Here is a 23457-nt window from a genome sequence, read left to right on the forward strand (position 1 = left end):
GCCATGTTCACTTTAAGAACTGTCATGCTTGCTTTTTGACTGCCGCCTTCATTGTAAAAAGTTGTAAAATCGGAGTTGTCATATGATGACCAGCATGATTGATGACCGTAATTCTGGGCTCAATTATGGTGATAATCCGAGGACTATCTCTAGGCCTAGAAGATTTTGCATAAACTACTCTGCTGATTCCACAAAAATGTATCTAAGATCAATGTGGTCTATTTTAACCTTTTAGATACAAAAACAGTGAAAAGATTTGGGAAGCCTGATTGGTATGAACCATGCTACTTTCATAATTTTGAATGGGATTTGTAAAACAGGAGAGGTAACTTTTACAGTTTCTGGACAAAGATTAGCAATATCAGTTTCTGTGTCATACAGACTGCTTTGTTGAAGATTACTACAGGTAGTCCTTGACTTACAGCCATTTGTTTAGTGACCATTCAAAGTTACAATGGCACTGAAAAGTGACTTATGACTGTTTTTCTCATTTACAACCATTGCAGCTTCACCAGGGTCACGGCTGTTCTGACCTAGGCTTCCTGAGACAGTAAAAAGCACACAATTAGTCCCGAAAACCCTCTTTTTATTTCAATAGCTGTGAATTCTGTTCATTCACAGCCCGCAATGAGTCACAAATAGTTTGTAAAGAGTCTGACAGAAGTCTGCCACAGTCCTTCGGGATAAGGCTTATAAGCACCCACCTTTATCTCCCTTGACATGCTGCCAAATTGGCAATTAGCTTTGCAAGGCCACACGGAGCACAGAGTCAAAATGGAGCTTCAGAATTTAAAGTGACCAGAACGAACAAAGTTGCTTCCTGCAAAGGCTCACATGCCTTTGCTCCTCTTTTATGTCTTATGGGAGGGGTCAATCATCTCCAAGCCCTACTTTTTTTTTTTTTTTGTTTACATTTATACCCCGCCCTTCTCCGAAGACTCAGGGCGGCTTACAGTGTATAAGGCAATAGTCTCATTCTATTTGTATATTTTTACAAAGTCAACTTATTGCCCCCCCAACAATCTGGGTCCTCATTTTACCTACCTTATAAAGGATGGAAGGCTGAGTCAACCTTGGGCCGGGCTCGAACCTGCAGTAATTGCAGGCTTTGTGTTCTTAATAACAGGCTGTTCTTAATAACAGGCCTTACCAGCCTGCGCCATTCACCGGCCCTACTCCCGAGTTGTCCCTTGTCTTAATTGTTCTTGCCTTCTGGCAGCTCTGCGCATGCTCGCACTGGGAACAGGCTCTCCCTGTTCCTCTACCTCGCTGATGTCCGACTCTGGAGGCTCCGTAGGCAGCACATAACTCCCAGATGGCCCTGGCCCCCTCTCTGCCTCCAATGCAGAACCCTTGTCCGAGCCTTCCCCAGACTCCAGGACTGGCCCATGTTCCTCCCCAACCTTCTCACTGTCCAACTCTGTTGCCAGTCCGACTCTGTCTGCAGGCTGCCAGTGGATCACAACAACATCATCAAAATTTGAATGCTCAGCAAATGTCTCCTATTTACAATGGCTGCAGTATCCTGGGGTCCTTTTGTGACCTTCTAACAAGCAAACTCAATGAGGAAACCATATTCATTTAACAACCATGTTTCTAACTTAACAGCTCCAATGATTTTCTTAACAATTGTGGCAGGAAAGGTCATAAAATGGGGCAAAGCTCACTTAACAGCTGTCTCACTGAACAGCAGAAATTTTAGGCTCAATTGCAGTTGTAAATTGAGGACTACCTGTATACAGGTAATTGAATTATCTCTACCCTATTTCCTGCCTTGCCCAGCAAGTTTTGCTGGATCTTGGGAAAAATACTATAGAAGAGATACAATAAAAAATAATTATTATCTTTATTATATAATCCTTATTATCCTTCTTAGATTGTATTATAATGAATATAATATAATGCTGCCTCCAGCAGTATAGCAAACAAAACTTTACTAAACGTTAGGGTTCAAAACAAAAATTGTTGTTCTTCACCTTTACTAAAAACTCATTCTGAATTTCCTTTAAAAAATTAGCATAGGGTATATTACGTTAGCAACTCTACCAACCAGTTAGTTAGATCTCTTTTTCTACTGTTATTTTACATATTTGTTCATTTAGGATCATTAAATTATTTTTTTCCATTGCAATACTTGGAGGTGATGATAATTAAATAGAATTAAACTTTTCAAGAAGGTAAACAGAACATTTGATTTTTCAAAATTTCTTCTTAATTTAATTGTTTTTATTTATTTATTTATTTATTTCCTGCCTTTATTATTATTTTTTTATAAATAACTCGCAGGTCTCTCTGTGTGTGAACATACCTAACATTACTTCCTCCTCCTATTTTCAATTGAATGACAAGGACCTGTGAGGTGAGTTGAGCTAAGAGAGAGTTTTTTTGAAGATAAACTCTATAAATCTCTGGGGAGAGGTCTTACCCAGTTACCTGGGAACAGTTTGACCCTGTTGGAGTCGAAGAAATGGACAGGATCCTCCATGCTGTCAGTGCCACTACTTGCCAGTTAGATTCTTGTCCCTCCAGGATGGTGAAAGTCTTCAGGATAGTGACTAGCAGACAGAAATCAATACATCACTACAGGAAGAGGTATTTCTGAGGTATTTTAAGGAAGCCCTGGTTTGCCCCCTTCTTAAAAAACATCAGTGAACACCACCTGCTTGGAGAATTTTCATCCGGATTCCAATCTTCCCTTTTTAGGAAAGGTTGTGGAAAAGATGGTGGCCTGGCAGTTCAGAGAGTCCTGGATGAAACAGATTATCTGGACCACTTTTGATAAGCATTTAAGTCTGGTTATGGGGCAGAAATAGTTTTGGTCACTGATGAGCTCTGGCAAGATTGGGATGGGAGTAGTGCAGCCATCCTCACCATGGTATCCTTTTGGGTTGGCTATGGTGGCTGGGGCTGGACAGTTCTATCCTGCATTGCTTCAGCTACTTTCTCAAGGCTGGTACCAATCAATGTTAATAGGGAGAGATCCAGCCTTTGGCCACTATCTTGTCATGTGCTGCAGGGTTCAGTACTCTCTCCACTCCTCTTTAGCATCTTCATGAAGCCACTGGGTGAGATTATTATTATTTTATTATTATTATTTATTGGATTTCTAGACCGCCCTTCTCCCGAAGGACTCAGGGCGGTGTACAGCCAGGATAAAACATAAACAATGTACAATTAAAAACTAAATTAAGAAACTTATTATACAATTGGCCGAAAAATTAAAATTTAAAATCTAAAACCCCCAATTTAAAACATAAATAGAATTTAGAATTTAAAAAATTTAAGCAGTTTAAGAAAAACTTAAGCCAGCCCCGCGCGAATAAACAAATGTGTTTTCAATTCGCAGCGAAAGGTCCGAAGGTCAGGTATTTGGCGTAAACCAGGGGGAAGTTCATTCCAGAGAGTAGGAGCCCCCCACAGAGAAGGATCTTCCCCTGGGGGCCGCCAGCCGACATTGTTTGGAGATCATCCATCACCATGGTTTGAGGTATTTGCAGTATACTGATGATAACCAACTCTATATTTTCACCTCTGGTGATCCAAGTGATGCTTTTGCTTCTCTCTCACAGGGTCTGGAGGCTGTGGGGGGCCTGGATGGGGGACAACAGTCTTTGACTAAACCCTGGCAAGACCAAATGGCTTTGGGTGCATGGGCCCCCCAAATCCAGGCCTTTGATATATTTAGTTCTGAATAAGGTGGCACTATCTCAGATGGATCAGGTCTGCAACTTGGAGTTTCTCCTGGACTGGTGACTCCTGCTTAAAGAGCAGGTGGCAGTCACAGCTAGGAGAGCCTTTGCACAACTTTAGGTTGTGCGTCAATTATGGCCTCTCCTGGATTAGGAGTCCCTGTGCTCAGTCATTCAAGTCATCTCTCATTTGGACTATTGCAACGTGCTCTACATGAGGCTATCCTTGAAGAGTATTTGGAAGCTACACCTAGTGCAGAGTGCAATGGTGCAGGCAATTTTGGGGGCCCCAAGGGTGGCCCAGGTAACATCACTGCTCTGCAAGCTGCACTGGCTGAGTTTGTTTCTGGGTGCAATTCAAGGTGATGGTAATTACCTTTAAAGGACTTCATGGCCTGAATTCAGGCTACTTGAAGGATCATCAAGATTGCACTATGCTGGCAGAGGAGGCATGCTGCGGGTTGCATTGGCCAGGGTATTCTGACTGGTGAGCTCTGGGATAAAGCTTTCTCTGCTGTTCTTCTGTCCTTTACCTAAAGGAGGCTAAAGATCTTGGCCTGGGGCTCCAATGGGAGGTTTTCCAACTGGGGGTGGTAGATATGTCAATAATTGATCCCACTCCCCCCATCGTACACCCCCCCTTTAGCTAGGTTGATTGTTATAGTACAATATTTATTTTATTAGGCTTTGGACAGTTTTATTTTTTAATATTTGAAGCTGCCCAGAGCTACTGTGTGAAAAGATGGGTGGCTAATAAATTTTACAAATAAATAAAACAGTTTTATTCATCTATCTTATTCAATTCATTCTTGTAGGACACAAGGCTTAATGAACCTGAAGGAAATTGAAAAATGTACAGGGGTAGAACTTTGTGTTTAGAGAGGCAACAGAAAACAAAACAGAGACTTCGTTGGACAAGCAGATTAATCTCAATGGGAAAGTATTTGTAAATATGAAACTCTTTTAAAAGTTGAGCAATGACAATATTTAAAAAACAATGATGAAGAACACATCAGTCTCCCTAACATCAGGCACTGAGCTTGAAATAGCTATTCTTGAACAAAGTTATTCAAAAGAGAAAGTAAAGTTTTTAATACTACACACATTAATCGAATCAACTTTGGAAAAACATGCTTGCTACTCCAACACAGTTTTATTGATGAAAACTAATAGTCATGAAATTTTATTTATTTATTTGCATTTCATACAACACTAGGTAAACCCTCCTACATTGTCCACAACCATGGTTCAATGAATGGTTGCATAGTTTAGTATTATGCCAGGATAACAGTCCTTGAATTTGATGAATGGCCTATAGACTACATCAGTGAATGTCCCAATATATTTTTTTACTCTTTAAGGGATTGCAAATTCTCTGTTCCTTTTGCCACAAAAAATTAACATGACCATCCTTTCTAGTACATGATGAAACCATATAAAACTCTCACATTAAATCACTGGTGGGCTGCTGCCAGTTTGGACCAGTTTGGGCCCCTGGCCCCCTGCCAGGGTGCAATCCCATCCTATATTGCTGTGTTTTTTGACGCTGCATGCATGCGCAGTTGGTACGTGTGCACATTTCTGGTGCTGGGCGAACAGGTTGTTATGGTATGTTGCACCCACCTCTGCATTAAATTAAATTTATAATTAAAATTATATCACAAGGACTGCAGATTGCAGCCTCAGTCCAAAGATACTTATGATAAGTATCTCCTTGCAAAAGTCTGCTACAGTAGTGATAGGAAAGCCTTCTGTGAAGCAAAATGACTCCAGAGAGCCCCCTTGTGCCGATTTGCTGGATTTTTCTCTCCTCTTGTGTAAATTGGTGGCAGAAAGTTTTAGCTGTGTGTGCACGCATGGATTGCATTATAACTTCCATAACACCCACCAAACATTACGTACCCCAGCTTCCTGAATAAAACAGTATGAATTTTATTAATGAAGTCAAGTAGCAGTTCTAGGGTGGTTATTTAAAAGCTGTGCTTTGATGCACAAAGTTGGACAACACTTATCCTCTCATGTCTTGTGTGTGAAGGAAGTCCACATGTTGATAGGGCAGCAAGGTAAAGCCACTGCTATGACCAACACCACTTCTGTGTCATTTTGCTTCCCTAATGAATTCTTCTAGCTTTTATGAAAACTCTTTCAGAATATGGATTGTCTGCAATGGCTTATCTTAATGGTGTTTCCCCTACTTTGAATGATGATGCAGAGATTTCTCTAAATTCTCCACAGATCAGATTATATATTGGTGCCTGGACTGCAAAACTGAAATAAAGTTGTTAGTAGTCTTCATGTAACAGAGATCTTCATAGTTGTAACGCTAAGTGAACTCTTAGGCTTGGTCTAGCCTGAATTTGGCCTGAGAAGTTCTTTACCAGGACTCAAGTTGCAGCAAGCAAGGTTCAAAGCCTTGTCAGATTCAGGCCAGGTGTCAAAGTTCCCAGGGCGGTGGCTATAAGTTAGAAGAAGGCATGAAAATGTGTCAGATTGGGCTGCCACTGATGCTGCTTCCAATGACCCTCACATGAAGCCTTCTGTGCTGTAAGCACTCAGCTATCACTTAAGTACAACTGGTGCTGTCACTCAGCTCTGATGTTAGCAGCTCGTCTATTCAGGAGCAAGAGTTTACTACCGGTGTTGAGAGCCTGCCAAGATACTTTTGTATGAAATGTCCCACATCCTCACTCTCTGCTCTCTGACTTTTGAAGTGATACAGTGGTATTCTTCCAGCTTGGCCAGTCATGACTCCAGATCAGAGTCTTCAGGAGCAGAGATGAGAACAATGGGGCATGCTTTTGCCCCATTGTTCTGTTTATAGGCCAAGTCCTCAATTGCAAGTCTGCCGGGTGCCTCAGCCCATTTTCTCTCTGTCCTCTCAATGATTAGTCATAAGCCAGGGATATGGTAAGTACATACTACCATATTCTCCCTACTCAGCTAGAGACCAGTCAGGAAGCACAACTAGATAAGCTAATTCTATTTTATTGTAAAACTACACTAACAGAATCTTGCAAGCCTGACATTTCCTAGGTAGCATCACTTTGCTTTGTGCCCCAAGGTCATTACCACATACCATTACATTACGACTCTCTGGTACACCATCAGGATGTGGGTCATCACAATTTCAGGGAGTAGCTCCTTTCGGAGGGGAGGCAGAGTGACAAATAAGGCATGTTTTCAGGGTCCCTATAAATGGCATTGCAACCCTGTCAGATCAAACCAGGTAGGCAGCTACCACAGGAAATAGACATCTCCTCAAGTTAACAGGGTCTCTACCATATAGGGTTTTATGGGTAAAAAACATCATTATGAATTACACCTAGAATTAAACTGCAACTCCCTTGGTCTTCCCAAAAGGAGTTAAGGAGTTAAGACATGGCTCTGCGGCCTTGCATGGGGAGCCCAGGAGAGCACACAGCCATGGAGTTAGTTAGTCCCCTGAAAGCCCTCCCTTCACTTTTTAACAAATTCTTGCCTTCTCTTATATTTAAAATAATAATAATAATAATAATAATAATAATAATAATAATAATAATAATAATAATAATAATAATAATAATAATAATCTCTCTTATATTTTAATGTTTTATTGGACAGTACAGAAATGTGAAACATAAATAAATAAAGTGTGAGTGTGCACAGTTAAGCATGTATATTATTGTACACAAACCCATAATTTGGGTCACAAATTATGCCTCGCAAGGCATAATTTGCGACCCACCCGCCAAGATGAATTAACAATTAATGTTTGACCATCCCAGGCAGAGGGCAAAAAGAGAAGATTAACTTATGAATCACAGTGGGTGCCTCTGTTTTTTATTTTCTTTCTCTCCATTATACAAGAAATATACAAGGTTTCCCAATACACAAGAAATATTGATTTCATAGATTCTGGACTGGACTCAATTTACTTCCTCAGAAATGAGCAGATCTGCTTTTAAAAATGCTGCAGTTTGGCTGAGCTAATCTTTTTTGCAATAACTTCCTCACAGCTCCTTTGATTTCTTTGTTCCTAACACTATAAATTAAAGGATACAACAGGGGGGTAATGTTGGTATAGATGAGGGCTATCATCTTATCTCGATGGGGTGAGTAGCTAGACTTGGGTCGGACATATATGAAAGTGGCACAACCATAATGCAAGACTGTGACCACCAGGTGTGAGATGCAAGTGGAGAAAGCCTTACCTCGGCCAGAGGAATTATGGATCCTCATCACAGCAAGGCAGATGCAGGTATAAGAGATAAGAATGAGGAGGAAAGGAAGGAGCAGAATGAGCATGCAAGCTACAAGGAGGGGAAGCTCATTGATATAGCTCTTGGTGCAGGCCAAGTGGAGAAGAGCAGGGACGTCACAAAAGAAGTGATCAATATGGTGGGAACTGCAGAAGGGCAGGTGGAAGATAGCCACAGTCAGCCCCAGAGAGACCACAAATCCCCCAAGGCAGCAGATGACCAAAAGCTGAAGACAAAATGCTTGGTTCATCACTGCCATGTAGCGAAGGGGCTGGCAGATGGCTACGTAGCGGTCATAAGACATGGCTGCGAGGAGGAAACATTCAGCTCCCCCCAGAGCTACGAAGAAATGCATCTGGGTAGCACAGCCCACAAAAGAAATGGTGCTTTCCCTGTTGCTCAACAGGTCAGCCAGCGCTTTAGGAGCAACGATGAGGGTATAACAGAGCTCAATGGCCGAGAGCTGGCAGAGGAAAAAGAGCATTGGAGGACGGGAGGGCACAGCTGACACAGCCAAGAGAATCAGCAGGTTTCCTGCAAGGGTAGCCAAGTGCAACCCAAGGAGGATGAAGAAAAAGAAAACCCGCAAGTAGAACAGGTCAGAGAACCCAAGCAGCAGGAATTCCATGCTTGAGGAAGTCTGGTTATCACTCTCCATGCAATTGACCACAGATATTAGACCTGCAAGAGGAAAAAAGAATGAGACAAAAGAATATAAACCTAGATGGAAAGATAAAAGTAATCACCTAACCATTCCCAGCAGTTAACTTGTGTTTTTTTAAATTATTTATTTTTTGACAGAAAAAGAAAACTCATCAAACCAATTACAATGTACTGCATAGGTGTTAAAATATCTTCTTGTGCAATCACAAAATGAACATCTCTTTCATACATATATCTTATATTATCTTTTCTAACATATCTTTCCATTTAGCCAATAGTAAAATAAATCCCATATTTTATAATATTGCTTATCTTCTTGGTCTCTAATTTCAAATGTCAATTTACTCATCTCTGCACATTCCATCATTTTCCTAATTATTTCATCTTGTGAAGGTAACTTCTCATTTTTTCAGTTTTTAGCAAACACAATCCTGGCTGCTGTAATAATATTCACAATCAAATATTTTACATCTCTAGTATATATCTCAGGTATAATTCCCAACAGAAATACTTCTGGCATAAAGTCAATATGTTTTTTGATCATTTTCTCCAACCATGTGTGTATATCAGTCCAGTATCTTTTCGCTTCAACACATGTCCGCCACATATGGTAATACCAGCAGTTAACTTGTTGTGATCCAAGTACCCATGGAAAACTAGCAGTAGAACAGGAATGGCAAACTAAAATCCACCAATGGTGCCCAGCTCTAGTTGTTGTAAGGAATGATAGTAAATTGGGGGGCATGCGCATTTTGTATTTTGTGTAAAACGTATTGTTATTCCTGCAGTATATTCTAGAAAAACAAGATTCTCTTGCATTTCCTTTCTTCTACTTCTTCAAAAACCTTTGCAAGAAGGAAAGGCAGGTTACATGTTCCTCAGACTGCACCCAACTGAGTAGATCGCAGTACTGAAATGCATGAGCTGTGTTTTTAGGGAGCCTAGTTGCTATGTTTTCAGAATCTGGAGAACAGTGGAGTATCCAAAATAATAGAATTTGGTCCTACTTCTGACAAAGCCACATTATCCATTTTATACCTAACAGTGACTTGTAACATCACTATAATGCATTATACTTTGGTGGTAATGTTGATGATTATCTTGTGCATTCCGTGATACAACTTATTCTGTTGAAAATATTGTTTGATTGGCATTAAAAATAAATACTAGGAGCATTCAATATTATACCCTAACAAGAAAATATCTTAAAAGTTTTCTAATGAAATAGCTTGATATCTAGGCATCCCAACAACCCTATTTCCTTTCTTATGAAAAGGCTTCCAGTGTGACCTGTTTTCTGATACCTACATTTTACACATAACCTCTCAAATCAAGGAATATTTATTTTATTTATATGGCAAAATACAATACAATACAATAAATATTTCTTGGATTGGGAGGTCATGTGTAAAACCTACCTCCTTCCAGAGTAACTAATGCTATGGTGCACAAGAATCACTATAGGAACAGCAGCTGGGAGGCTATTTATCAGTAATCGTTCAGTGGCAATTGCAGGAAGCTATAAAACTTGGATGAAGTCAGCAAACAGGAGACTGTAGAGTAACATTAGAATGAAGTTTGCTGAATTTATTCATGAGTACAGTAATCGTTGCTGAAAGATCATGGCATGAATAACAACAATATCAGAACACTGCATTATAGGAAGTTTTCTGTGAAACCCTTGTTTAATCTCACATGTAGCCATTCCCTCTCGTGATTGGAAATTCAGGAATCTAGTCTCAATGCATCTAAGCTGGGAAAGGTCATTTTCTCGTGTTCTCAAAGTATCCAGGTTGAATGGGAAACACAGAAAGCCTTAAATCAGCAAAGAATAGTGAGGTCAGGCAAAAAAGTTAGTTTTTCTCTTTTCTTGCTCAAACAAAGAATATAACCTCTGCTTCTTCTGATTCACGTGCAGGGCAGCTTACAGTAAGCAACAGGAAATATTGGAGGTTATATAGGCTATAAAAGTATAAGGACAGCAAAAACACATCTTGGTTAACGTGATGCAATTTTGTTTTGTGTCCACCTAGTCTGGATTCTTTGTCTACAACAGTGGGTTGTTAAAGCAGGAAGATTAAGACAGAAGAAATTTTAGTTTGAAGAGAGCTAAAACAATTTCTGCCCAAGAAGATATAACAAAGGAAAGTGATGGCTCAGATTGTGATGGGTTACTTTTCAGTCCAGAGTTTGATTCAGCTGTCATGGCTTTTTCACACATTATTTTATGTTACTCATTGTCAAAAAATACAAAAGAAACCATTTCAACAGCGTAACCTTTAGGATTTATACCATGTTATAACCTAAAGAAAAATTGGCATAAAATGTTTTACAGATGATATACAAACCCATCAATAATATCTATGACAGATAAATCACAGATGTTGGAAATGCCATGAAACAGAAGGAATATTTTGTCGTATGTGGTAAATGGATAAAAGTCCCAAAAATACTGATGAAAAACATACAGAAAATGTTTTCTGCAGAAAATTTTATATTTTTATATAAATATAATATATTTTATATTTTATATATTATATATTATATTTTATATAAAATATTTTATATTTTATATTTTATATTTTAAATTCAAAATGAAAGCATAACTTTCCTTACTAGGAATAATTTAAAAAAAAAATCATCTAGAAACATCATAATTTAATGAGACATGTGTGTACTGGATAAAATTTGTACAATATAAAAGGAAAAAAGGAAAACACAATTCCAGCAACATCTGACAGGGAACTTGCAGAATACACAGCTATAGCAAAACTTATATTGTATATATATATATACAGATACACACACACACACACACAGACACAATAGAAATTTAACTGAATTTAAGCAAAAATGGTTCTCACACATACAATAATATACAGCAATGGCAAATGCAATAATCTGCAGTTTGGCTTTTTATGTGGCCTAAATGTTTATAAATATTGTAATTAGCAGACATATAAAAAGGGTGAAATCAGACACAATAGCTTTAAAAAAAATTTTTTTAGTTTATTTCCTCTATAGTATTTTAATTTTGTTAAACTTGTTTTGTTTATTCATTTTTCTTCTTTAACATATATAAACACACACACACACACACACACACACACATATGTATACCAAGTAATAACATAATGGAGATTTCAATATCAAGTAATTTAGCTAAAGACTGAAACCTTTATTGCACAACAAATACCTTGATATATGATCTTTCTTCATCTCTTCCTACTTAACTTTGAATGAAAAAGCCAAATAATCATTGCAACACGGATATCCTAAACAGTAACTAATGACACAATAACAGAATAACAGTTGGAAAGGACTCCTTGGAGTTCTTGGAGTTCAACCCTCTGTTCAAGCTGGAAGTCCTATACCATTTCAGACAAATGGTTGTACAATCGCTTCTTTAAAAACCTCCCTTTTTTATATCCAATACTTTAATGTATCTAAACAATAGAATTGATTGTAGAACAATAACATAATATATCAAGATTTATACTAACATAACAACAACAACAAAATACAGAAGGAACAACTTTCTAACTCTGGGGAAACAAAGCTATCTGAAACATGAGAAATGTTCTCTTCATGTCTACTATGGCTACTGCCGTCTGCCTTTATTGTTTCTTCTATTGCAAGATGCAGGTTTGCATCTTGAAATTCATGGGGGAAGGAGATAGTGGCTAGATCAGAAAATGGGCTGGTCCAGAAAAGTTTAAATAATCCCCTTTCCCATTATTTTCCCCCAAAGCTAATTTAAACACATCTACGCTACAGTGTCATGGAACTCCCAGGCCGAGCTATGGTTCCTTCCACTCCATAAATCCTTTCAAGGCTTCTGGGTCAACTGTGAAAAACAATTTGGTATTTCTTTCTTGCTGCAACCCTCCCCAGCCTGGTTCTGGATGTCTATTTTGCAAGCTTGGCTTTTTCTTGTTTCATAACAGAAAAATGAAGGATATCTCCTTAATCTGTTTTTTATCCAGTTGTAGCAAGAGCACTGAACAGAAACCATGGATCCATACTCTTCTTACTTTTAAAAAAATTGCCAAAATGATTTATCTTTCCACAGTGTTCAACTGCATCCTTCTCTCCTTCTTTTTTTTATTATCTTATATCCTGTGTGCTTCCAAGGACTCATTCTTCTTTTCCGCTATCTATGGAGCCCTCCCTTGAAAGTCTACATGCTGAAACATTAAGCATCTTTGACCCTTTCAAAGAAAAAGACCTTACAGCATTTTCTCAGCTAACAAAGGACAAGAATCAAAAGTGATTGACAACCCAAACTTCGGAGATAAGAGACAGATGGTTGCACTTTCATCTAAACCCTCTGAACTTTGCTTTGTTTTACTGGATTAGACTGTAGAATAAAGACGACTAGTTAATATTTTATAGTATGTAGTGCTTCTTAGAAATATTTTTAAAAGAATAAATAGATGTTATTTTGTAAAGTAGCAATAAAAGGAGATAGGTATTCTGATGAAGAATCATAAATGAATAACAGCAGTGAGAATTACATATGCACAAAATTTGAAAAATGAAAGTATCTCTATAGATGAAAAGGTAATAAAGAAACTATTACAGTAGAATGCACTGAAATGGACAGGTTAACGATGGAAATTAAGGATAAAAAGGGAACAGTATTACTTAACATGGGACTTATTGTACAAATGGTTAGGTAACAGGTGCAGAGTATCAACTTGCAAAGCTTTCAAGTTGCCATAAACAGGAAACTTCACACAGAGATTAATAACTTAATAATGTAAGAAGATTAACAAAATAGAAATAAATACATACACACACACACACACACACAAGCATATATACTATAAGTAATATTACCATTGGACTGTACTTGACTATAGATTGAAGTGTGTAGAGTGACAAGTGTATAGATTGTTATGGTACAACTATGAGAATAACGATTATAACGAAGACGTACAAGATTATGTATATTTAAGAGACTACATTGTATAATTATGAGAACAATGATTATTATCAGGGTGTATAATACTATGTATACTTAAGAGACTTGATACAGACAATATAATGTATATAATACATTTAATATATATATAATACATTTACAGACAATATAATATAATATAATATAATGCAAAAATGGAAACGTGATGTATAATAATGGAAAATGTATAATAAATAATAATAATAATAATAACAATAAATGAATAAAACCACACAAGAAGAGACACATTGGATCAGGCTGAAGAATAAAGAATGAATGGCCATTTGGATTAAGGCTGGTAATTTGTAGAATATAAAAAAATCCCTCAATCTGTTCCAAGTTTAGCAGAAAGGTAGGAGGTTGATGCTGCTAGCATGTAAAGCAGCATCTTATGCCCACAGTCAATAACATAACAGCTTTGCTCTAGATTTCTTTTTCAATCAACTATAAAACCAGAAATCTCCATTCCATTTGACTTTTTAAATCTGAAGATATTGGTATGCTTCCCAACTCTCAGATATCAAATGCATAATAGGTATCAATAATTCGGAATAGTGCCATGCATAAAAAAATTATCGCATTGTGTTTTACTACTTACCTGTCCCTTCTTGAGAATTTGCTTTCCCATTGATGGGGAATGATCTTATTAGTTTTGAGATGAGTGTATGTGTTTGTGTGTGTGTATACTGTCACTGCACAATAAGCTCTTCAATCAGTTGCAATTTACTTGGCTCTCTATGCTTCAATCATTAAGTCCCAAGTGATGACATCATGAGGAAATTCCTCTCATTTATCTGTGAAACCAAACAATCTCAACCCCTGGAGATCCTTTTTTCACTTCCTCAAGCAATCGAATGAGCTTAAACTCCACCAAGTGAAATCCAGAAGAAATTCTCAAACTTCCTGAGACCAAGTTAAAAAACTGGAATAGAATAGAATAGAATAGAATTTTTTATTGGCCAAGTGTGATTGGACACACAAGGAATTTGTTTTGGTGCATATGCTCTCAGTGTACATAAAAGAAAAGATACCTTCATCAAGGTACAGCGCTTACAACACTTAATGATAGTCATAGGGTACAAATTTAACACTTAATGATACAACACTTAACGATAGTCACAGGCTACAATTAAGCAATCAGGAAACAATATCAGTATAAATCATAAGGATATAAGCAACAAGTTACAGTCATAACTGGAAGGAGATGGGTGATGGGAACGATGAGAAGATTAATAGTATTGCAGATTTAGTAAATAGTTTGACAGTGTTGAGGGAATTATTTGTTTAGCAGAGTGATGGCGTTTGGGAAAAAACTGTTCTTGTGTCTAGCTGTTCTGGTGTGCAGTGCTCTATAGCATCGTTTTGAGAGTAGGAGTTAAAACAGTTTATGTCCAGGATGTGAGGGATCTGTAAATATTTTCACAGCTCTCTTTTTAATTCATGCAGTATACAGGTCTTCAATGGAAGGTAGGTTGGTAGCAATTGTTTTTTCTGCAGTTCTAATTATCCTCTGAAGTCTGTGTCTTTCTTGTTGGGTTGCAGAACCAAACTAGACAGTTACAGAGGTGCAGGTGACAGACTCAATAATTCCTCTGTAGAACTGGATCAGCAGCTCCTTGGGCAGTTTGAGCTTTCTGAGTTGGCACAGAAAGAACATTCTTTGTTGACCTTTTTTGATGACGTTTTTGATGTTAGCTGTCCATTTTAGATCTTGTGATATGGTAGAACCTAGAAATTGGAAGGTCTCTGTTGTTGATACTGTGTTGTCTAGTATTGTGAGAGGTGGAAGTATGGAAGTATGGTTTCTCCTAAAGTCTACCACCATTTCTATGGTTTTGAGTGTGTTCACTTCCAGATTGTTCCGGTCGCACCACGAGGCTAGTCATTCAACCTCCTGTCTGTATGTAGATTCGTCATTGTCTCGAATGAGACCGATCACTGTTGTGTCATCTGCAAACTTCAGTAGTTTAACAGATGGATTGTTAGAGATGCAGTCATTGGTATACAGAGAGAAGAGAAGTGGGGAGAGCACACAGCCCTGGGGGCCCCCTGTGCTAATTGTACAGGTATCTGATGTGATTCTGCTTAGCTTCATCTGCTGCTTCCTGTTTGTTAGGAAGCTTATGATCCACTTACAAGTATGTTCAGGTACCTGTAGCTAGTTTAGCTTAGTTGTGACCTGTCGTAGTGCAAATTAAACTTTTGAAAATTTCAAGGAAGATTTTGGCAAAGCATTCTTTATTTATTTTTTTGAAAAAACTCAGAAAGTATAAATGTTTGTCATTTGGGAGGAATCTTACATACCATTCGCCCTGTTGTATGTTAGGCTGAAAATTTAAAAAGTGTATTTAAAAAGTGTTTTCATTTATTTGTAAAAATATAGAGAGGTTTAGGGTTTTTTTTGCCATATATAATTTTTTTCAAGCAATTCACACTCTTTGCTTTCTTTTTCATTAATTTTGGATGCTTTTCTTTTTATACACAATGCTTGAATTTGTACAATAGAAAGGAATGACAGCATTTAAAGATGTGAAGGATAGCTGGGTTTTTTTCTGTTTACTTACTCAACATACAAAATTAGATAAATACTATTTAATTAGAATACTATATTATAATGCGAATCCAACAAAGTTGCTCATGTATCTCAAACAGCGGCATACAAGTCTATCCATTTCCTGTCTCCTCCCACCCCATTCAAGAATTATAAAGAGCCTCTATTTACTAAGTAGAATGAAGAAAAAGGTCTGAGAATAGAGTAGAGTAAATTAGAGCAAGGTAGAAAAGGTTAATTCAAAGAATATTTTTAAAATTCTAACCTTGCATATGTTTGAAATCATAGTACTGTTAGCTGCATGGTAGAAGAAGCTCAAATAAGTTGAACTTTCCCTCTGTCTGAGCAATATTAAAAAGTAAACATCCCTAGCTGGTTCTTCCATATTTTAGATATACACACCTTTTCTGCTCAGATTTCTATTCTGAATGTTATATCTATTGTGCAAAAAACAGAAATGCAACTTCATTCATAAGCAATATTTTCAACGACCAACTGTCTTCACTTATCTGCTATCCAGGTTGCACACAAAACTGTCCAAAACCCACTGGGGGTTTGGTGGATCCATAAAATGAAGGGTGGAAAACAATTATTCTTTGGCCGAGATAATAGTAAGATGCAAAAGCCCTGAAGAAGTAAGAATAACTGTTTAGAATTCAGGAAGTGACATGGGACAAAATCCTGTTTTATTCTTTAGTCTAAAGCTGCTGCTAATCCTTTTCATTGGACTTTGAACTTCAATACCATTGGTAACCTTGAGCTCCAATACTGTGAAGGAAAGTAAAATCAAATAATTCTGTATTTTTCCACATCATATACATTGCTATTATCTTCTCATCTTACTTAACATGGGTCACTACTTTTTTGGAGCCTTTGGAAAGCATCTGAAGATACTGACAAAGATTTGCCACCTCTTTATCTCCATTATCACCACTCACAATTCTTAAGCTCCAAAGTTGTGGATGAAGAAAAAGGAAACAAAAATTGCTCCCAAAAACCGGCATAAGGCTTTACCAAAGCTTGAGTAATGGCTTTCTCCCTGGAGATGAGAATAAGACAACTGCTCCTAAAATCTGTGAAGAGAAAATGATGTTTGTTGGATTATTTTTATCTTGAAAAGTCTTCTCACAATGATTTTATGAGTGCAATTTTTCTTTTGGAAATTCTTGACTTGGTAATCTGAATTTTGATCTGGAAATATTATCTCCTGAAGCCCTGGGAAAAGCAGATTGCCACTCCCAGATGTCTCCCTCCCAAATCTCAAGATAAGGACTTGGATAAGGGAGTGAGGGAGCAATATATATAGGACTGAGTCAAGCAGAAACCTGTTGGACTTGAATCTTGCTTATGAGCACTATTATTTGCTTGCAAACTCTGTCTAAATAAAAATAAAAAATAAATAATTTCTCTTCATATTTATCTTTTTTTCCCCTCGAATCTCTTTAGCATTCTGAATTGGTTAGATTTCTTACAAAACTTCAGGGACACAATGGATAATTTGTTCCTTACAAAGCCACACTACTGCTCATTTTGATAAAGTGGTAACAGTCTGTCTAGAAAAGAGATAAAGCTACAGTTGTTTTTAACTTCCTTTTTCCCATACCTCTGAAGTCAAGGTTGTTAGGTTACCAGCAACCTTTCTTTCATCTACAGTTTATTCTTATGATCTCTGTGGACTTGGATTGATTAGCATGTCATCAAAAGGAACAATATCTTAAATATCTCAAACTGTTGGATAAAATGTAATTATTTGAACACAAACATTAGCTCATCAAGAGTGAACCAAACTAATTGAGAGCTGATATTTACTTAATCAAAATAGTACGTGCCACACTGTACTCACGGAAATGTTTGTTGACTGGGCTTAGAAGTTTACAGAAAAATCCCTCCAACCTGTAGGAATCCCCTAAAACAGGGGTGTCAAACTCATGGCGTCACATTGTCATCACATGACCTATTGCGACTTTTTCCCCTTCACTAAAATGGGGGTGGGGATGGCCAGCGTATGACTCAACCAGCTGCGGGCCATGAGTTTGACACCCCTGCCCTAGAAGTACCCAAAGATAGGTGCCAAAATACTCCATGAAGACAGAGAATAATAATCAATAGCTCCTGAATTCTAGCAGACATATAGGAATAGGACAACAACAATAATAATTTATCTAATTGCTTTTGATTATGTTGAGTTGTTCAGTCAGTTCCAATTCATTATGATCCAATGGACCTATTTTACTAGGATAGTCTGTCAGTCACTGTATCTATGAGTTCTTGTCATTTCTGATCTACCCATCTTCTCTTCTACCAGCATTTTATATTACATTACATTGAGAATAATTACATATTATTGTACAATTATCATTACATACTGTAGAACTACAGATAAAGGGGAAAAAATGCCAGTTTCAATGTTCAGTGATAGAATCAACATAAAAATATTTTGTAATTGGCTCTATTGTTAATTTAATCTGGTGTTGGTTCTTTAATGCAATGCACTTTTACTAGTAAATTATACAATTATATAACACAATACAATTTCCTACTGAATTAGTGGCTGGTTGACAATCATAGGCAGTTTAATGCATGTTTTCATATCTGAACAATTAAATTATTTCCTGTCCATGCCAACTTATGCTTGAGCTTGTATGTTATGATCTTTGCAGTCCAGAAGTCCAAAATTGAAACCATAATAAATAACCAACCAATTTCTTAACTAGTGCTTGAAAATAATGATATAAAGGTAATAAAATAATAGCTAATGGGAGGGAAAAGAATACAAATAATACTTAAAGCTAACATTCAAATAAATCAGATATGAAGCAGTATTAACCTATGAGAATTTAGCATATCATTCAATTCAATGAGAGAAAGGCAAGCTGTTTACAGAATTCAATTCAATTCAACACTGAATTCAACAGGAAATAGAGGCATGGCGTTCCAAGAACTTCAGGAGAAATGAATATCAAGCACTAAGAAATGCTTAACTTCATTCTGTATTCAGCAAAAGGAGTAAATAAAAAGAGAAATATCAAGACTCTTACTGCAACAAAGGCCAACAGTTTTGAGGCTTCGTATTTTAGTATAGTAAAGTGGGAGAAATTTATAAGATGTGACATTCACATCTATGTGTTAAGGAGAGGTACCTTTTGCATGGGTCTTCACTTGAAAATAGAGAAATAGAGAAAATGCTTAAGGATCGAAGTGGGGCAGAGGATAGGATGGAAATAATTGTCTCCCCTTTGCAACCTGTAAACAAAGTTCTGCTCTCTGATACACTGTTGGGAGGGAAAATAATACAAATAATACTTTAACATACAAATAAATCAAATATGGAGCAGTATTAACCCATGAGAATGTAGCTCCAATACACTCCAATACAGTAGAATCTCTGGTCACAACCATAATTTGTTCCATAACTTTGGTCGCAAACCAATTTGTTCATGACCCAAACCTAATTTTGGAAATTTGGCACTTACAAAATAATGGTGCAGAAGGGGAAATCGGCTGCGGAAAAAAATTGTGAATTTTTTGGTCAGAACCCAGTTTGGTTGTGGTCAGAAGGGTTCATGACCAGAGGTTCTACCGTAAATAGAAAGGAAGGAAACTAATGAGTATCTTTCACAAATTTCTTTGCCATATTCTTTAGTTGCCTTGTTCAGTGTATTTTTGAAACCATGGAGCTTGGGACTCCTACTAGTTAAAAAGATGAATTTTGAAATGCTCCTCCTTTGTTTGATTCTGGATGGAACAGAAAGGTGAATCTGGGATCAAGCCCCTCAGCTGCTTCAGATACCCAATAGATAATACTTCTAAAGTCTAGGAGAGCCATGTATTGGAGTGCTTTGGTCCAGCTGTTTTTTGGGGGTTGCACTGTAAATCCAGCTTAATGGACTACACTGATCTCTTGAGAGTCACGCTGGTTAAGTGATGAAGGTATCAGCATCTGAAGGCTTAAAATGGTTTCTGCCTGGCATGAATCAAAAGGCTGGCAAATGAGCAGGAGAGCTCAGGATACTCTGTCCCCTTCTGCATTTCTTCTGATTAACTTCAGCCATGAGTAGAGATGAAAACAAGAGCAGAACAAGCTCAAACTCAAATGAGCTCAAGGTAGCTTCAAATGGTGAAGTTATTTTATGGAAGTTTCTGCCATGAGCAAATATATTATTAGTCCAGATAATCCCATTTTGGAAAAAACCTGGGGAATAAACAATCAAACTAGATGTCAACTGTCCAATTAGTGAACCCAAAACAAGGAAACACTCTTGGGAGAACTGAATTCTCAAAAGGAATGTTGGTACTGAAGAAACAAAACCAGCTCTGGTTTCCTGCGTTAATGCTTACCCTGTTAAACAATACTTTCTCCTTCTCCCCACCCCTGGTTGATCACATTGTCCAATTATGAAATGGTGTTTTGTTATGAGAATGGTCCATTTCTTTCTGAAGCACCTCCAATGGTGATGCTCTCACAATCTCTGCATACATTCTCCACATTCCATTTCCCTTCCCCCAGTTCATTGGCAAGCTGAAAAGAATTAGGTGTCAAAGAAGCAAAGTGGTTCAATATTGACACCAGAAGATGATCAAAACAAATATTCAGAAAATAAATCAATCACAGACTCACTAATGTCCATTCCTGTGATTAACAGAGTACATGGAAAAGTTGAGAGTGATGTCTGGTTATCTTAGCTTGGAAGATCATCCATGGGTCATTTTAATTATAATTTTTACTACCTGTAGCTAGCAGCATTGCTATAAACATGGAATAATTAAAGGAAGTATTGAAGGTACCCCACTTTTCTTTAAACTGGGGTCCTTTTTACAACAAGATATCCCTAGCAGATTCCTTAGAGTACATGAGGTTATTTGTTTTGGCTGCAAAAGGAAACTGTTTGCTGTAAACAGTATTTTTGACCTCTTGTTTGATCACAGTGTCAAATTTGCACATACTTTGAGTCAAATCATGTAAAATATCAATAGTTTAATAGTAGGACCTGCCTAATTAAAGGCTAGATTAGTGACATTTAAATTATGCATCAAAATGGTGACAACACTCTGTATTGGCCAATATTTCAAAAGTTAATCCTCTTAGTTGTGTCATCTAAAATTATTTTAAAATGGGACATTAGAGGCCAATTAAGAAAGTATCATAAAAATCCTCTGGGTCTAATTAAAAAGTTTTTCTATTAAAGTAAAACTATAATTGCAGATTAAGTACTTAATCTGGCCTGGTGTTGAACCCTATAGTCCTCTCTGAATTTCCAACAACTGAACTAAACTTTTTCCAGAATGAAAAACTCTAGGGTCTTGTTTAAAGTAATTGATGTTGAACTACACGAGTTATATTTAACCAAAAATTCCATCTGTGCTCTCCGATCAATTATAGCAATGTTTATTCATTATAGCAGAATTATAGCAATGTAGACTTATTTAGCAAGTTAAACCTGGCTTCTAGGAAGTGATTGAATATTCCATCTCAGCATGGGCAATGGTACATATATATCAAGGGCCGGTGAATGGCGCAGGCTGGTAAGGCCTGTTATTAAGAACAGCCTGTTATTAAGAACACAAAGCCTGCAATTACTGCAGGTTCGAGCCCGGCCCAAGGTTGACTCAGCCTTCCATCCTTTATAAGGTAGGTAAAATGAGGACCCAGATTGTTGGGGGGGCAATAAGTTGACTTTGTAAAAAATATACAAATAGAATGAGACTATTGCCTTATACACTGTAAGCCGCCCTGAGTCTTCGGAGAAGGGTGGGGTATAAATGTAAACAAAAAAAAAAAAAATCAATATAATACTGTAGGCAGACTAATACTATTCTGCTGCTATTTAATAATAGATAGTAGCACATTCAAGAGTCCATTTCTGAGTTCTGATTTGACATCATGGCGAGATTGGATGTGAGAAGCAGGACTCCGCAAACTTGTGCTGAATCCTCCTCATTGGAGGGACCCCCAAGGGGCTAAAGTCACCCTGTAAGGGTGACGAAGAAAGGAGGGGAACACTGCAGGTCGCAGAGAGTGGCGGCTCTCCAGATAGACCCAGGGATTCCCTCCATCCAATGATGAAAAGGAGAGGCAGCCATTATGGTTGCTGTGAAGCTGGGGCAGCCAAAGAAACAAAGAATGTGTTGGAGCAGTGTTGATGAACAGTGATTAGAACTGGGTGAGATGATTCTCTTTTAACCTAGAACCTAACCCCAAAGAAAACAAACCCTGGAAATGAGACTCTTTGAAATGCTTGTGCGAGCAGTGAACAATTACAGAGAGAAAAATTACAGACCTAAAAGAAAGAGAATTAAAGGGAGAGCGCAACATCTTTAAAATATAGAAAGATTGAAGTCTCAAACTTTATTGGCAATATTTTGGTAAGGCATTTTAAAATGCTGGAATTATTTGTCTGAATATTGACTATTTTCAAAAACTGAAATAAATATTTGCTAGATTTTGTGCAACATTGAAATTTAAGCTGAAGGTGCCATCTACTGGTGAATGGAATATATACTAAACTCCTACAACCTTGGAAAGTACTGATAAAACAAAAGAAAAAAAGTGGACATAAATAACATCTGGAGGACCGCTGTGCTATTTACTGTTCCATATCTGTCTACTTCATGGTTATTGGAGGTTTAACTGTGAGATTATGAAAGACATCTAAAAGAAAGCAACTTTTAAATTCTAGTATCTATGACTGAATTTACAGAGTGGACTTAAGGAGAAAAAAAACACACACCAACCGCTACTTAAATGCACAATCACATTACCACCCTGCACAGATCAACTCCATAGCCAAGACTCTCATTTCCAGAACCAACTGGGAAGAGGGCCCATATAAAAGGCACCACAGACAGAATCAGCAAGATCCTCCACAAACACAACATCAAGACAGCATTCTGCACAAACCAAAAAATATTCACCATCCTAAGATACCCCAAAGACAAAATTGAGTTAGAAAATCAAGGAGTATATGAAATTCTATGCACCGCCTGCCCCACCACATACATCGGACAAACCAACAGAAGAATAAGTGAAGAACACAAGAACTCAGTCAAAAAAGAGGAACCAACTTCTTCCCTGGTCCAACACCTTAAAGCCACAGGACATGATATTGACTTTAAAAAGACCAGAACTATTGCCAAAACTGAACACTTTAACAACAGAATAATCAGAGAAGCCATCAAGATAGAAAAACACCCACACAGCATGAACAAACGAGATGATACCTCCCGCCTACCAGCCATTTGGAAACCCGCCCTTATTGACAAACGAGTCCCTAACACGAGGAATGACACCAGACCCACATTCACGAGGTCCACACAGGATGTCACCACCACACATCCACCCAGAAAGCAGAC

The 23457-nt window shown here is 37.5% G+C and overlaps 1 protein-coding gene across 3 annotated transcripts in view; it reads right to left on the bottom strand.

Annotated features, from left to right (window-relative positions):
- Positions 1-7308: 7308 nt before the first annotated feature.
- The window catches only part of LOC131193071 (olfactory receptor 10AC1-like), a 42422-nt gene continuing 26273 nt past the window's right edge, over positions 7309-23457 (bottom strand). For 2 of the 3 annotated variants that reach the window (XM_058172861.1, XM_058172860.1), the window contains exon 2: positions 7309-8608. In XM_058172861.1, the coding sequence (XP_058028844.1) occupies positions 7608-8585 (978 nt within the window). In that variant the 5' untranslated portion in view covers positions 8586-8608 and the 3' untranslated portion in view covers positions 7309-7607. Of the gene's footprint in view, positions 8609-17045; positions 17181-23457 lie in introns of all 3 variants that reach the window. The other variant, XM_058172859.1, reaches the window with a different exon arrangement.

The sequence above is a fragment of the Ahaetulla prasina genome, chromosome 2 (genome assembly GCF_028640845.1).
Source record: "Ahaetulla prasina isolate Xishuangbanna chromosome 2, ASM2864084v1, whole genome shotgun sequence".
Classification (NCBI taxonomy): Eukaryota; Metazoa; Chordata; class Lepidosauria; order Squamata; family Colubridae; genus Ahaetulla; species Ahaetulla prasina.